The sequence below is a fragment of the Neovison vison genome, chromosome X (genome assembly GCF_020171115.1).
Source record: "Neovison vison isolate M4711 chromosome X, ASM_NN_V1, whole genome shotgun sequence".
Lineage (NCBI taxonomy): Eukaryota > Metazoa > Chordata > Mammalia > Carnivora > Mustelidae > Neogale > Neogale vison.
The window spans coordinates 119,963,906-119,976,269 of record NC_058105.1 but is presented as its reverse complement, the minus strand read 5'-3'; the positions used below and the strand labels follow the sequence as shown (position 1 = coordinate 119,976,269).

General features: G+C 45.4%; 2 protein-coding genes across 3 annotated transcripts in view; both read right to left on the bottom strand.

Annotated features, from left to right (window-relative positions):
- Positions 1-3,573, bottom strand: part of ACE2 (angiotensin converting enzyme 2) — a 70,392-nt gene extending 66,819 nt beyond the window's left edge. The window contains exon 1 of the mRNA XM_044236017.1: positions 3,087-3,573. The gene's annotated coding sequence lies outside the window, so the exon portion shown is untranslated. The remainder of the gene's footprint in view (positions 1-3,086) is intronic.
- Positions 1-12,364, bottom strand: part of CLTRN (collectrin, amino acid transport regulator) — a 34,233-nt gene that overhangs the window by 5,663 nt on the left and 16,206 nt on the right. The window contains exons 4-5 of one of the 2 annotated variants that reach the window (XM_044236019.1): positions 9,667-9,780; positions 4,061-4,255 (exon numbers count right to left, since the gene is read on the bottom strand). In XM_044236019.1, the coding sequence (XP_044091954.1) occupies positions 4,061-4,255; positions 9,667-9,780 (309 nt within the window). The remainder of the gene's footprint in view (positions 1-4,060; positions 4,256-9,666; positions 9,781-12,364) is intronic. The other variant, XM_044236020.1, reaches the window with a different exon arrangement.

Below are 12,364 nucleotides of genomic sequence, written 5' to 3'. Positions count from 1 at the left end.
CCAACTTTGTCTTCTCATCATCATAACTATGTAAGAAAATATTATTATCCTCATTTTCCAGATGTGACCTGCTTAAGATCACTCAGCTAATAAGCACCAGGGCTTAAGACTGGAACCCAAAACCAAGAGTCTCCATCCAGTGCTGCTTCTACTAAAACACGCGTCACATCAACTGCATCGCCACTGTCATGGTCGCATCACCGTTGTCGCCATCACAACCATCGCTGTCATCATCATTCTCATCATCACAAAGCTGACCAGAGAACGAAAACATCTACTTGCGGGCTGGCAGTGGACACAGATCTAGTACAGACATCCCTGTGGGGTAGATGTAGTTCATCCTGGGTACCTGCCCACCTACCGAGCTGCCTAATTGTTTCCCCAAGATAAAATAAATAAATAAAATCATTTTCCAACTTTTTCTTTTCCTTCAACAAGTCTCTCATTTCCACAAACTGCTATTCTCAACTAGATGGTAAGAGAAAAGCAACTTCCTCAAATGATGTCCCAAGGAGGTGGCATCTGCAATGGTGTGCTGAAGCTGGCTGCTGTAGGCTTGCACCAGGCGACTGTTCAATCTTCAGAAATTCCACACTTGCTAGGAAATCGACAAATGCTACAAACTGGGATATTTTTTAGACAGCTGGTTAACCAGCTCACCACTCTTGTAGTAAACAGCAACGCTAATAAGATCACTTGCTTTTTAAAATACGGCTTTGTGGGGCACCTGGGTGGCTCAGCGGATTAGAGCCCCTGCCTTCGGCTCAGGTATGATCCCAGGGTCCTGGGATCGAGCCCCGCATCGGGCTCTCTGCTCAGCAGGAAGCCTGCTTCCCCCTCTCTCTCTGCCTGCCTCTCTGCCTACTTGTAATCTCTGTCTGTCAAATAAATAAATAAAATCTTTAAAAAAAAATAAAATAGGGATTTGTTAACTAATAAAATCCCAAACAATGAGCCACTGAACTGGAAAACTTTTTATTTTTATTAATTTTTTATTAAAGATTTTATTTATTTATTTGACAGATAGAGATCACAAGTAGGCAGAGAGGCAGGCAGAGAGAGAGGAAGAAGCAGGCTCCCTGCTGAGCAGAGAGCCGATGCGGGGCTCCATCCCAGGACCCTGGGATCATAACCTGAGCCAAAGGCAGAGGCTTTAGCCCACTGAGCCACCCAGGCGCCCCTGGAAAACTTTTTATAGCATCCTGGCAATTTCTGGATGAAAATGAGATCCTTTTTTCAGTATCCCTTAGTCACAGAAATGGGTTAAGCTGATCTTGAATAATAATAGTGTTTATTTAGTGCGTGCTATATTCTAGGTACTTTATACACATTTATCTCAACCAATCCTCACGGAAGCCCTGTGAGATAGTACCTTCTTACTACAGATGGAGAAATAGTCCCACAGAAATTGGGTGACTCGACCAAGGTCATTTGACTAAAGGGCATAGGTGGTGTTTGAGTTCGCCCAGTTTGGCGTCCAATGACTGCACACTTCACAGTGACCAGCTATGAGTAATCAATGTAATGTTGCTACTGACAAAGGTAAAAGAATTGTTCAAGGTTTCCTTGAGAAATGTCCTGAACAGTAGGTTTAAATATGCATATGTCATTGATGACAGTGGCATTCTTCTCCACGGAAGCAAAACGGTTAACTGAGACAACCTTCTCCCGGCCTTCTGAATGAATTTTCCATCTAATGTATGGACTGAACTGTTGAACAAATCTTTGTTTCCTCCGGACTAAAAGCACTGGGGCCAACTTCTGCCTTTTCCATGATTAGAAAGGGCTTTCATTACCACCACCAGGGCTCTCCCCACGCCAGACCACACCCTCTCCACACCTTCCAAGCAGTACTTTGCCCATGAGAAACCCACCACAGATCGTATCTAACTTACAACACAACAAATCAATTTATCTTCAGAAGGTTGTCGTAACTGTCCTGACTCTATTTGCCAATTAGTGATGCTCTCCAGATTTCTGCAAGAGATGTGTCTATCTGTTTTCCTAGTCTGAACACAAAATGAATTTGCAAAGGCAAGGTTGTGACAACAGCCCCACTTCTCCCAGGCAACAGATTATGACGCTACACACCCAATTATTATATTACCGCAGGACCTGCTCAGCAGGAAAGAGACAGCACGAGCTGGAAGGCCAGCAAATGGCAGGATAATAAAATAACAGTAACAGCTAACACTTACTGAGCGCTCACCGTGGGCCAGGCACCACTCTAAGCACACCACTGCATTAACTCTTTTTACCCCACCAAGGACATTACTTCCGGTATACCTCGCTGTCACTCCAGCAAAGTCATCTCTGCACAAGCAACAAAGAAAAATTTAACCAACCCGATGCTAGCACCGCAAACCATACTCTTCTGCGCTTGGGTTCCCTGACTCACTGCCTGTGCCTCCTGATATGCAGAGTTAATGGATTACATACAACAGCAGAATCTAGGATATAAATACTCTGGATCTAAGCAGTATGTCTTATCGTCCGTCCTTCTAACTCCTACAATATACTGTGCTAGTGAGAAAACTGGGAACCAAGGAGATGAAGTGAATTTATAGAGGTTACAATCGTTAGAAATCCTAGAAGCACAATATTACAGGATTATATGAAATTTAAACATATTAAACATAAGTAGTCAAATATTCCAAGGGAATCTTTCTTAATATTCAAAAAAAAAAGTCAAATATTCCAAGGGAATCTTTCTTAATATTCAAAAAAAAATTGAAAACAAAACAAACTGACAACTTGTACCACGGCTCTCAGCATTGCATGCCATGCCGAGATGAAGAATATCAAGCAAGTACAACTTGATTTTAACCTTTGAGTTTTAAGATGGGGACCAGACATAAATCTCATTTGTTCCAGGGCATTTCACTTATCATTTGTGGAAAAAAGTTACAAAGGCCAACATCTGAAATGATTCCCTTCTGCTAGTAAGTAGGGTGAGGCATAGGGACAGTAGTAAACCTCCAGAGAAACATTTAGTTGAACCCACACTCGGCCAAACTCAACCCCCATGTCTGTGTGGGCACCGACCCTTTTGAAAGCCAATGCATGTCCCTGTGATTTCCACTTACCAACATTCTTCTTCCTTGGAATCAGATGAGAAGGTTTTAGAAAACTCAAACTGTCTAATGAAGAGTAAGGACCCTCTCCACTTCCCCTCGGCATCCGAGCTACTTGTAAACGAAACTCTTTCCTTTCGTCATGCTGAGAAATCCTCTCCGCCTCTCCTCCTGTTCTCCTACCTTTGTTACTTTCCCAGAGGTCTCAAAGTCTCCCTTGAAGTAACGGCAATAATTTAGACAGCAAAGTTTGTAGGTGCCCCGGAATCCAGGTAAAGGAACTCCAGGAGTAGCAATCTCCAAACTGGAAGCTCTCAAACTAAGTGAATTAGAATAACCCGGATAGTCATTAAAATGGATCCCCTTTACAGATTATAATTTAGAAGGTTTGCAGGAGGGCAAGCCTTCATTTTAAACAAGCATTCCTGCTGCTTCTGATGCAAGGTGTTGATTCGAAGTTCACCTAGGAACTAGTTCTACAGGCACTAGAGGGACAGGCAACTGTTGAAAGGAGGGAAGCAGAGAAGCACAAGAGTATCCGGGACAAGAGGGGGCCTGTAGGCACTGGGCCAAGAAAAGGCAAGCCAAGCTGGGGAGGCGTGGAAAGGACCGTGGAACTGCTGGCATTTGCCAGTAGAGGACTGTTAAAGATTAACTCTGCCTACCCAAAAAGTCTACTTAGGTTTGTATATCCAACTTACAAAAGCATAACACAGACATTAAAATCAATTCTTGATATGAAACATTCATATGGTGTAGAAGAAAGAAAAAGAGAGTATTGGAAGGAGTCATAGTTAGTAAGGGACACTGGACTCTAGAAAGTCTCTAAACACAAGAGCCCAAGTGATATTTTGATAATCACCAATATTTTCAAAGTTTCAGATTTAAGGCATTATCTTCAGCTGGGAGAAAATCCCCTCCTCATTTTTCCAAGTCATAAGGAAATAGGAAAATCCTCCCTAAGTCACTCTGTTTAAGCATCTTACCTTCTACGTTGCCGGATTCCTGAGAAAATCAGCAGCATGACTGCCACTATGACGATGCAAAATATCACACTGAATATGATCATCCAGATGGGCATGGTTGGGTCAGTGGGTGGTGCAAGAGTGGAAGGAATTTTTAGAAATTCCAGGGTCTGGTCATTCAAAAAGAAGGCACTGTTGATCCGGTTCCTATTCATTCTACAATATAATGAGGATTAAAAACAAACAAGAGAGAAAAAAAGTTATAAACAGAAGGTATAGTCCTATCTCTTCATGATTATAATTATCTCTAGAACAGAGCATCCCTGTGGCAAGAGACCTCGGGTTGACCAGACAGTCTGACGGGGGGAGTCATGCTGTGGTTCTCGTTTCATAGCAGTGCCGGCTGCTACGGAAAGGCTCGCCTACTGCCCTCCATTGTTGGGAATGTCCTAGAAGTAACCAGAAGTCCTGAGCCTGAAGCTCTGCCCACCAGGTTTTATTTCCAGAAAGGCAGCCTCTAGACTAAGATGACACAACTCGATTTAAGGTGACTTACACAAATACCAACAGCAGAAAGAGGGAAAGTTGTGTGTAAAAAAGTGGGTGAAAGGGGCACCTGGGTGGCTCAGTGGGTTAAGCCGCTTCCTTCGGCTCAGGTCATGATCTCAGGGTCCTGGGATCGGGTCCTGCATCGGGCTCTCTGCTCAGTAGGGGGCCTGCTTCCCTCTCTCTCTCTCTCTCTCTCTGCCTGCCTTTCTGCCTACTTGTGATCTCTCTCCATCAAATAAATAAATAAAATCTTTTTTTAAAAAAGTGGGTGAAAAACTCAAGAAGAAAAGAAAATCAGGAATAAAAAAGAACCATGAAGCCAGGAGCAGCTGTAAATCCATCAGTTTGATTTTTTTTTCATTAATTCAACAAACATTTGCTGAAAACTTACCAAGTACCAGATATGGTGGTAAGTGCTGGAGATATAAAGTGAAATGAAAATACCAAGGTGCTTACACTCTAGACCAGTCAAGAAGAATGGCACATCAGTCCCTCCACAATTTCAGTGCAGTGCAAAATGTTCCATGAGAGACGGTAAGTATGGCCGCCGTGGGAGGTGGGGGGGGGCAAGTACCTCATATCGAGAAGTCAGGGCTGCTTTCCTGAGAAAGCAACATTGAGCTGTGTTTTGAGGGACCCACAGGAATTCTTGAGGCTAGAGTGTGTAGTAAGCACAGGAATGGAGACAACGGTATCATAGTTTTGTTCAGGACTGTAAGTTTCATGTGAATAAAGTCATTGGTGCTTGAGAAGCCCAAAAATCCAGAAAAAATATCAAGGTAAATGAATTACTCTTGCTGGGGAAAATCTGCATTTTTGGTGGTGGCAGTGGTTAGGGAGGGGTTGAGAGCAAAGACTTATTTGACTGAAACCAAATAAGTGAATTTCTAATGGGAATTTGCAAACTAGATGAAGAGATTTCTTGGGATATTCGCTGGCCTTTACTGAATTCACACTAGACAACTGACTTCATCTACCTCTGGAGCAGCAAAGGAAAATACATATATGATGTGAGCTTCATGTGTGACTTCAAATACTCTATGAGGTGCATTTTAAGAGAACATAAAAAGAAAGGGGTGAAATTATTTTAATTTTTTTAAGTAGGCTCCACACCCAACATGGGGCTTGAACTTGTATCCCTGAGATCAAGAGTCACATGGCCTACTGACCAAGCCAGCCCGGTACCCTGAACTATTTTAATAATTTTTTTGCCCAACACAGCCAGAAAAATATAATTTCAACCTGTCATCAATCTTGAGTTGGCTCACATTGTATTTTGCACTCAATCTTTGAAATGTGATGTGTACTTTACACTTAGGGTGTATCTAATCTTGGACTAGCTACATTTCAAGTGCTCAGCAGTCACATATGGGGAATGACTACCATCCTGGACAGTGCAGGTCTTGAACCTGACAGTAATGGCTTGACAATCTCTGCAGATCAGCACGAGGCTATCAGGAAAGACTTCCCTTAGCAAATAAAAATCTATGTAGAGACATGATTACTCACAAATGTGAAAAAGAATCCCAGCCAGATAATCTATAGCAGCAGATAATTCCAATGTAACTTTTTTATCATAATACCCGCTAGTTCCATCCATGTTGTTGCAAATGGCAAGACTTCATTCTTTTTTTTTATTTTAAAGATTTCTATTTATTCATTTGACAGAGAGAGATCACAAGTAGGCAGAGGCAGGCAGAGAGAGAGGAAGGGAAGCAGGCCCCCTGCTGAGCAGAGAGCCCAACATGGGACTCGATCCCAGGACCCTGAGATCATGACCTGAGCCGAAGGAAGCGGCTTAACCCACTGAGCCACCCAGGCACCCCAAGATTTCATTCTTTTTGATGGCTGAGTAATATTCGTGTGTGTGAGTGTGTGTGTGTGTGTATGTGTGTGTGTGTGTGAGAGAGAGAGGGAGAGAGAGAGGGGGGAAGTCATCTGCTGATGAACGTCTGGGCTCTTCCCATATTTTGGGTATTGTCAAATTATGGAAAAGCTCCCTTTTTCCAGAACCTATCACTGATAATCTGGGAACACAAACGTCTCTACAAAATAACAAACCCCACTACTAAGGTATGACTCAGAGTAAAATGAGAAGTTGCTCTATATTCTCATTCTAGCTACCTGGTTAGTGAACACTTTGCTGTTCTTTTGCCTCTCGGACTGATTGGAAGTTATAAGTAACTAATGAATCACTGAACACTACCTCAAAAACTAATGATGTACTATACAGTGGCTAACCGAACATAATAAAAAATAGTAAATAACTAGATAGATACATAGATAGATAGAAAAAAGAGACAGACGTTCTGGGGCACCTGAGTGGCTCAGTTGGTTAAGCGTCTGCCCTCAGCTCAGGTCATGATCCTAGGGTCCTGGGATTGAGTCCCGCAGCGGGCTCTCTGCTCAGCAGGAAGTCTGCTTCTCCCTCTGTCCCTCACCTCTCTTTCTTTCTCTCTCAAACGAATAAATAAAATCCTTAAAAAAAAAAACAACAATCGGTGTTGACATGAAATGCCACACACGTGCAGGAACGCACTTCACGAAGCAGAGAGGGTTGTGCAAATAGGAAGCAGAACTAGCATCATTGCGCCCACCTCCACCAGAATCTTCAGCCTTGAAATTCCTATTACCTGCCCTCTAGCTGCCATCCCCTCGCTTTTCATGCTATCCTTCTTTCTTGGTACTGTTCCCTTTATTTTCATACAATCCTGATGAGACCTGTCCCTGACATAACTTCTCATTCTTTCAGCCTTCCCCACCCCCTAAGCAGCGTCTCCTGCAAGGACCTTGGACAGAGGCATTCCGTCGTGGACATAGTCATCTGCGCCCTCCACCTTCACCCCCAACACTCACTCTCCTCCCTCACGTTAACGGGAGCCTGCTCTCACCGCAGTGCCTTCACTTCCTTGTAGTCCTCCTAGATCATGGAGACGGTGTGAATAAAATACAGTGAAATACAGTGTTCCTAATTCTCATGCCCTAAGTGGTCTTAACAGTATTTTTTAGTGGTGTAAGTACAGGAACAATGTAGTTCAGACCTTCCTGTTAAAGCAGATTAAATCATATCCTGCTAGTCTAGATCCTCAAGACCTTTGCTTCGGTGAGGGAAATGGATGATTGTTCACACAAAAACCTTTGGCATTGATTACATACTCATTATCTTAAATGTTAATATTTTACAGACAGTAAATGAGTTCTGCTAGGTATTTCTTCATGGTAAAGAGAATAATGTGTATTTCGGTAACTTGTAAATCTGTTGTAAGGGGAGTTACTTTGTTTCCTTCTTTCTTTTTCCAGAAAGAGTTTCTTTTCTGAACTTACTGTTCCAATATACCTTTGCCCAACAGTAGTCATTTTAGGGATGGAAAGTTTACATACATAAAGTACACATTGATTAAAGTAAAAACAAACTGCATCCTTCTCTGAAGTCAAGAATACACTTCACTTGGGGCTCCTGGGTGGTTCAGTGGATTAAAGCCTCTGCCTTTGGCTCAGGTGATGATCTCAGGGACCTGGGATCGAGCCCCGCATCGGGCTCTCTGCTCAGCAGGGAGCCTGCTTCCTCCTCTCTCTCTGCCTGCCTCTCTGCCTACTTGTGATCTCTGTCTGTCAAAAAAATAAGTAAAATATTAAAAAAAAATACGCTTCACTTTTGAAAGATCGTCATGATTACAAGGAGGGGTGGAGAAGAACTGGGGGAAAACTGTGTAAAATCTGAAGTGAGTAAAAAATATTACTGAGTATCTGGTGAATACACCTTTCTGGACAATTTACACCTTCTATTTGTCTTTGAGTTATTTTGCAAATCTGTAAGTGGTAGAAAACTGACATAATGTAAATGATTCTTGCCCAGAGAAAATCAAGTGAGCTGTGTCTGGTCGAATATGACTGATCACTACCTGGTGGACAGAATGGGGCACCTTTTTGTAAATGGACATCACCATTCCCTGACTGCCAAAGATGCACCGGTCCTTGAAGTCTCCTTTGGGTTTTTGTTTGTTTGTTTGTTTTTTAAAGATTTTATTTATTTATTTGTCAGAGAGAACACAAGCTGGGTGAGCAGTAGGCAGAGGGAGAGGCAAGCAGAGGGAGAAGCAGGATCCCCGCTGACCAAGGAGCCCGATGTGGGACTCGATCCCAGGACCCTGAGAGCATGATCTGAGCCCAAAGCAGACGCTTAATGGACTGAGCCACTCAGGCATCCCTTTAAGTCTTCTTTGAACTGCTTTTACCATTTTACTGGTTCCCTCATTAATTACTGAGACAATAAAATCTTTAGTGGCATTTACTTTTAATTTGTATGACAGTCATGCTCTTACCTTGTTTTAAAAAAAAAATCTTTTAAAGGCAAACACTGTACATTAACTAAAGAAGTTAAGTCCTTAGAGACCCAAAAAATGAGACCATTTTTATTGTTTAAATAAAAGTCAAAGGTATGACTTGTCCTTCGAAATACCTTATATTTATTAACTCATTTAACCTTCTCAACAACTCTGAGGGAGAAGTACCATAACTATTCCTGTTTTATAGATTATAGGAGGAAAACAAAATGAGGGGAAGTAACTTGTCTGTAATCCAGAGACAAAACCTAGGAATTTGGGCTCCAGAATCCATGTGATAAACCATCACACAACAGCACCACACCAGGTTTTCTTGCCGAAAGAAGACAGCCCTGAACATTCATAGCCAATATTTAAACCAGGGCTTCTCAGCCACAGCACAATTGGCATTTGGGGTTGAATAACTCTTTCTTCTGAGGGGCCATCCTGTGCATAGCAGGATGTTCAGCATCACCCCTAACTTCCGTCTACTCAACACCCCATGCCCCCCACCTCAACTGTGACAACAAAGATGTCTCCAGACATTGCCAAATGTCTCCTTGGAGGCAAAATTGTCCCTGGATAAAAAACACTGATCCAAACTAATGCTTAATACGAGCTAACAAAATTAAATCTTTCACCTATGAATACATAAATCATTGTGAAGCACAGAGAGAATTCTTCAAAATTTATGAAAACTGTCGAATCAATCAACAAGTTGATATACCAGGAGAAGACGTATTTAGCGGTGATTACCTTATGGCTGACTGTATCTCAACAGCAGGAAGGGTGTGATTTTTTGAAGGATCTGTAACCACAAACCAGAATGACACCCGCTGGGTTACATTGCAAAGTAGGACATGGGAAATTCTGCAGATGATGGAGAAAAAAAATACATTATAAGCAAATTATGACCGATTCCATTAGAACATCCACTCTGGCATAATTACCATCTTAAGAGGTGTCTTAGCTATGAACTCATTTTTACTGTTTTAAGAAATGCCTTATTAATAAGAAAATAACACAGGAAATCTCCTTTGATGCAAAATCAGATACTTGGGAATCACTCCCTAAATGAGAATCTACCAAAATGAGAAAATAACCAAAGTACACAGTCAAGAGTGTTAAGGATCTCATTCTTCATCACCCGTTAGCTGACAAGCATCCCTGCTTCCCCAACACTGAGCCTCTTTCAAAACCACAGACGCCTCTGGTGTTGCTTCATCCAGCTGTTCTTAGTCGCATTCAGACTGACACATCCCAGATCCAGACAAATCAGTTGCCCCTGCCTGGTCCCACACTGCTTCTGTGGCGGCCACAGCGCCATCCCTCTCCCACTCCAGTACTGGAGCAGACATACTAGGAGACCTCCAAGCTGAAGTGCTATCATCAATTGACCAGCAGGCTTTAAACACTGTTTCTGCAATTATTTGCTTTCCAACTGTCAATGGGAATGTGCCACACCACTCTGAGTACATACATTGCCAGGACATATGACAGGAAAGAAATGACATTAGTGTTCAGATGGGAGACAATTATATATGAATGTATGAAAGATATGAAGATTAAAAATTACAGGAGAGTCAACACAACTCAATGTTGCCAGGACTAAAACATAAATCATGAACACATTCACCATTTTCTTAGGAGCAAAACTGCAAAAAGTGACATTAGCAACCTTTCTGGAAGATGGAAGCACCCATCACCTTTACTAATAAATGTAAATTCCTCTTCCCTTAAAAGAGCATTCAGGTGCCATTTTTACAATAACAAAGGAGAGTGCCATTCTGCCGGTTTTCTGTAGTTTTCAGGATCCGATAGAAAGGACTACATTTTCTCCCGCTAAGTGTCCGGTACAAACGCCAAAGCAGCCCTCGCGGCCCCTGTGCCTAGAGCCACGCGCCAGGGACATGCAGTGTGATCTGGAGGGTCCCCGGTCCTCAGCAGCAGGCGTGCCCGGGGCATCTTCCCCGTCCGCGGGGCCCGGGCCTGGCTCGTGCAGGGCCCCTGTCCAGAAGGTTCTCCGCGTGACACCCCGCGTGCCGCCCGTGCGTCGCGATTTCAACGGTCGCCCCAGCCCGGCGTGTTCCGCGTCCGCAGACACCCGGAGCCCTTGCGGAAGCCGTATTTCGCCCTCCGAGGCCCCGACGCCGCCGCACCGCCAACATGGGAGGCTACCTGAGCAGACACCTGGGCCGATACCTGCGCACGGCCAAGGCCGCGCTGCCACGCCCCGCTTGGGGGAACCGCTACCTGCGGGCCAGGCCCGCCCCCCACCGCCGCGGCCCGGTCCCGAGCCAAGTCATCTCGGTGCACCGGGAGCGCTGGATGCAGAGCCGGACCCGCCTCCCGCTGCCGCCCCACCTGGACCACCCCCGAGTCCAGAGGGCCGTAGTGCCCAAGGCCTGGAGGAGCTTCCGCGGCAAGTCCCCCCTCCACACCTTCCTGGGGCTGGATTTCTCCAGCGGTCGCGAGAGCTTCGTGAGGCACTGCCTCTGGAAGGCCCAGAACGTCCTGAACATCTGGAACATGGTGACCGTCAACATCACTCCTCCTGAGGGCGGCGGGAGCTCCAGCGGGCGCCCAGCCACCCAGGAGCGCCCGCACTCCTGCGCCAAGGAGATCCGGCTGAGGGCTCGCAGCCCGGGCCAGAGAGGGAAGAAGAGGAGCCGCAGATCTCTCCGGTTCGAAGGCCCCCCGGCCAAGAGGAGGAGGCAGAGCCCAGGGGCCAGGCCGTCCGCCTTCAGGCCTGTGTGGAAAGATGGCATGGCCCCTGCCTTCGTGCCCAGGCCTGGGCCTCTGAGAAGAGGCCTCTTCTGGCATCCCGCCGACCAGGAGGCCACCCAGCCCGGGCCCGACCCGCTGCCAGGACACCAGCAGGCCCCAGGAGAGTCACCGGGCCTCGGCTTGAGAGCAGATGAGCATGTCCCAGAGCCTGGGCCCTCCTGCAGCCTGGGGCCCCCCTTGTATCCTGAGCCACCGCCTGAGACTCAAACCAGCCGTCTTTTTACCCCGCTGACCCCCGCTCTACCCCCGCATGAGTGACCGGCCCCGGCAGCCAGCCCTCACCGCCCGGGCAGCAGCTCCGCCCAGGCCCCAGACCCACCGCCCTTGAGCCCACGGGGCTGGCATCCAAACCTCGGGCTGCCTCCTGCCCTCCCCCTGCCCGCCTTCTCCCTGGAGACACGCTTAGCGGGAAGGCCTGCTTCTCCCCTTTTCCCAGTTTCTTGAGTGAAAACAGTGTTCTTCTGTTAGTAACAATAATAAAGTTTCATTATACAGAGTGTCGTCTTTCTTTCAAAGGGACACATACGAGGATTTCGTCTACACTGAGAATTCTCTGTCTTGGCACTCTTAACATTTGGGGCCAGGTAATTCTTTCCTGGTCCTTGGGTGCTGTCCTCTGCATTGCAGGGTTTTAGCACAACCCCTGGCCTCTATCTTCTAGGGGCCG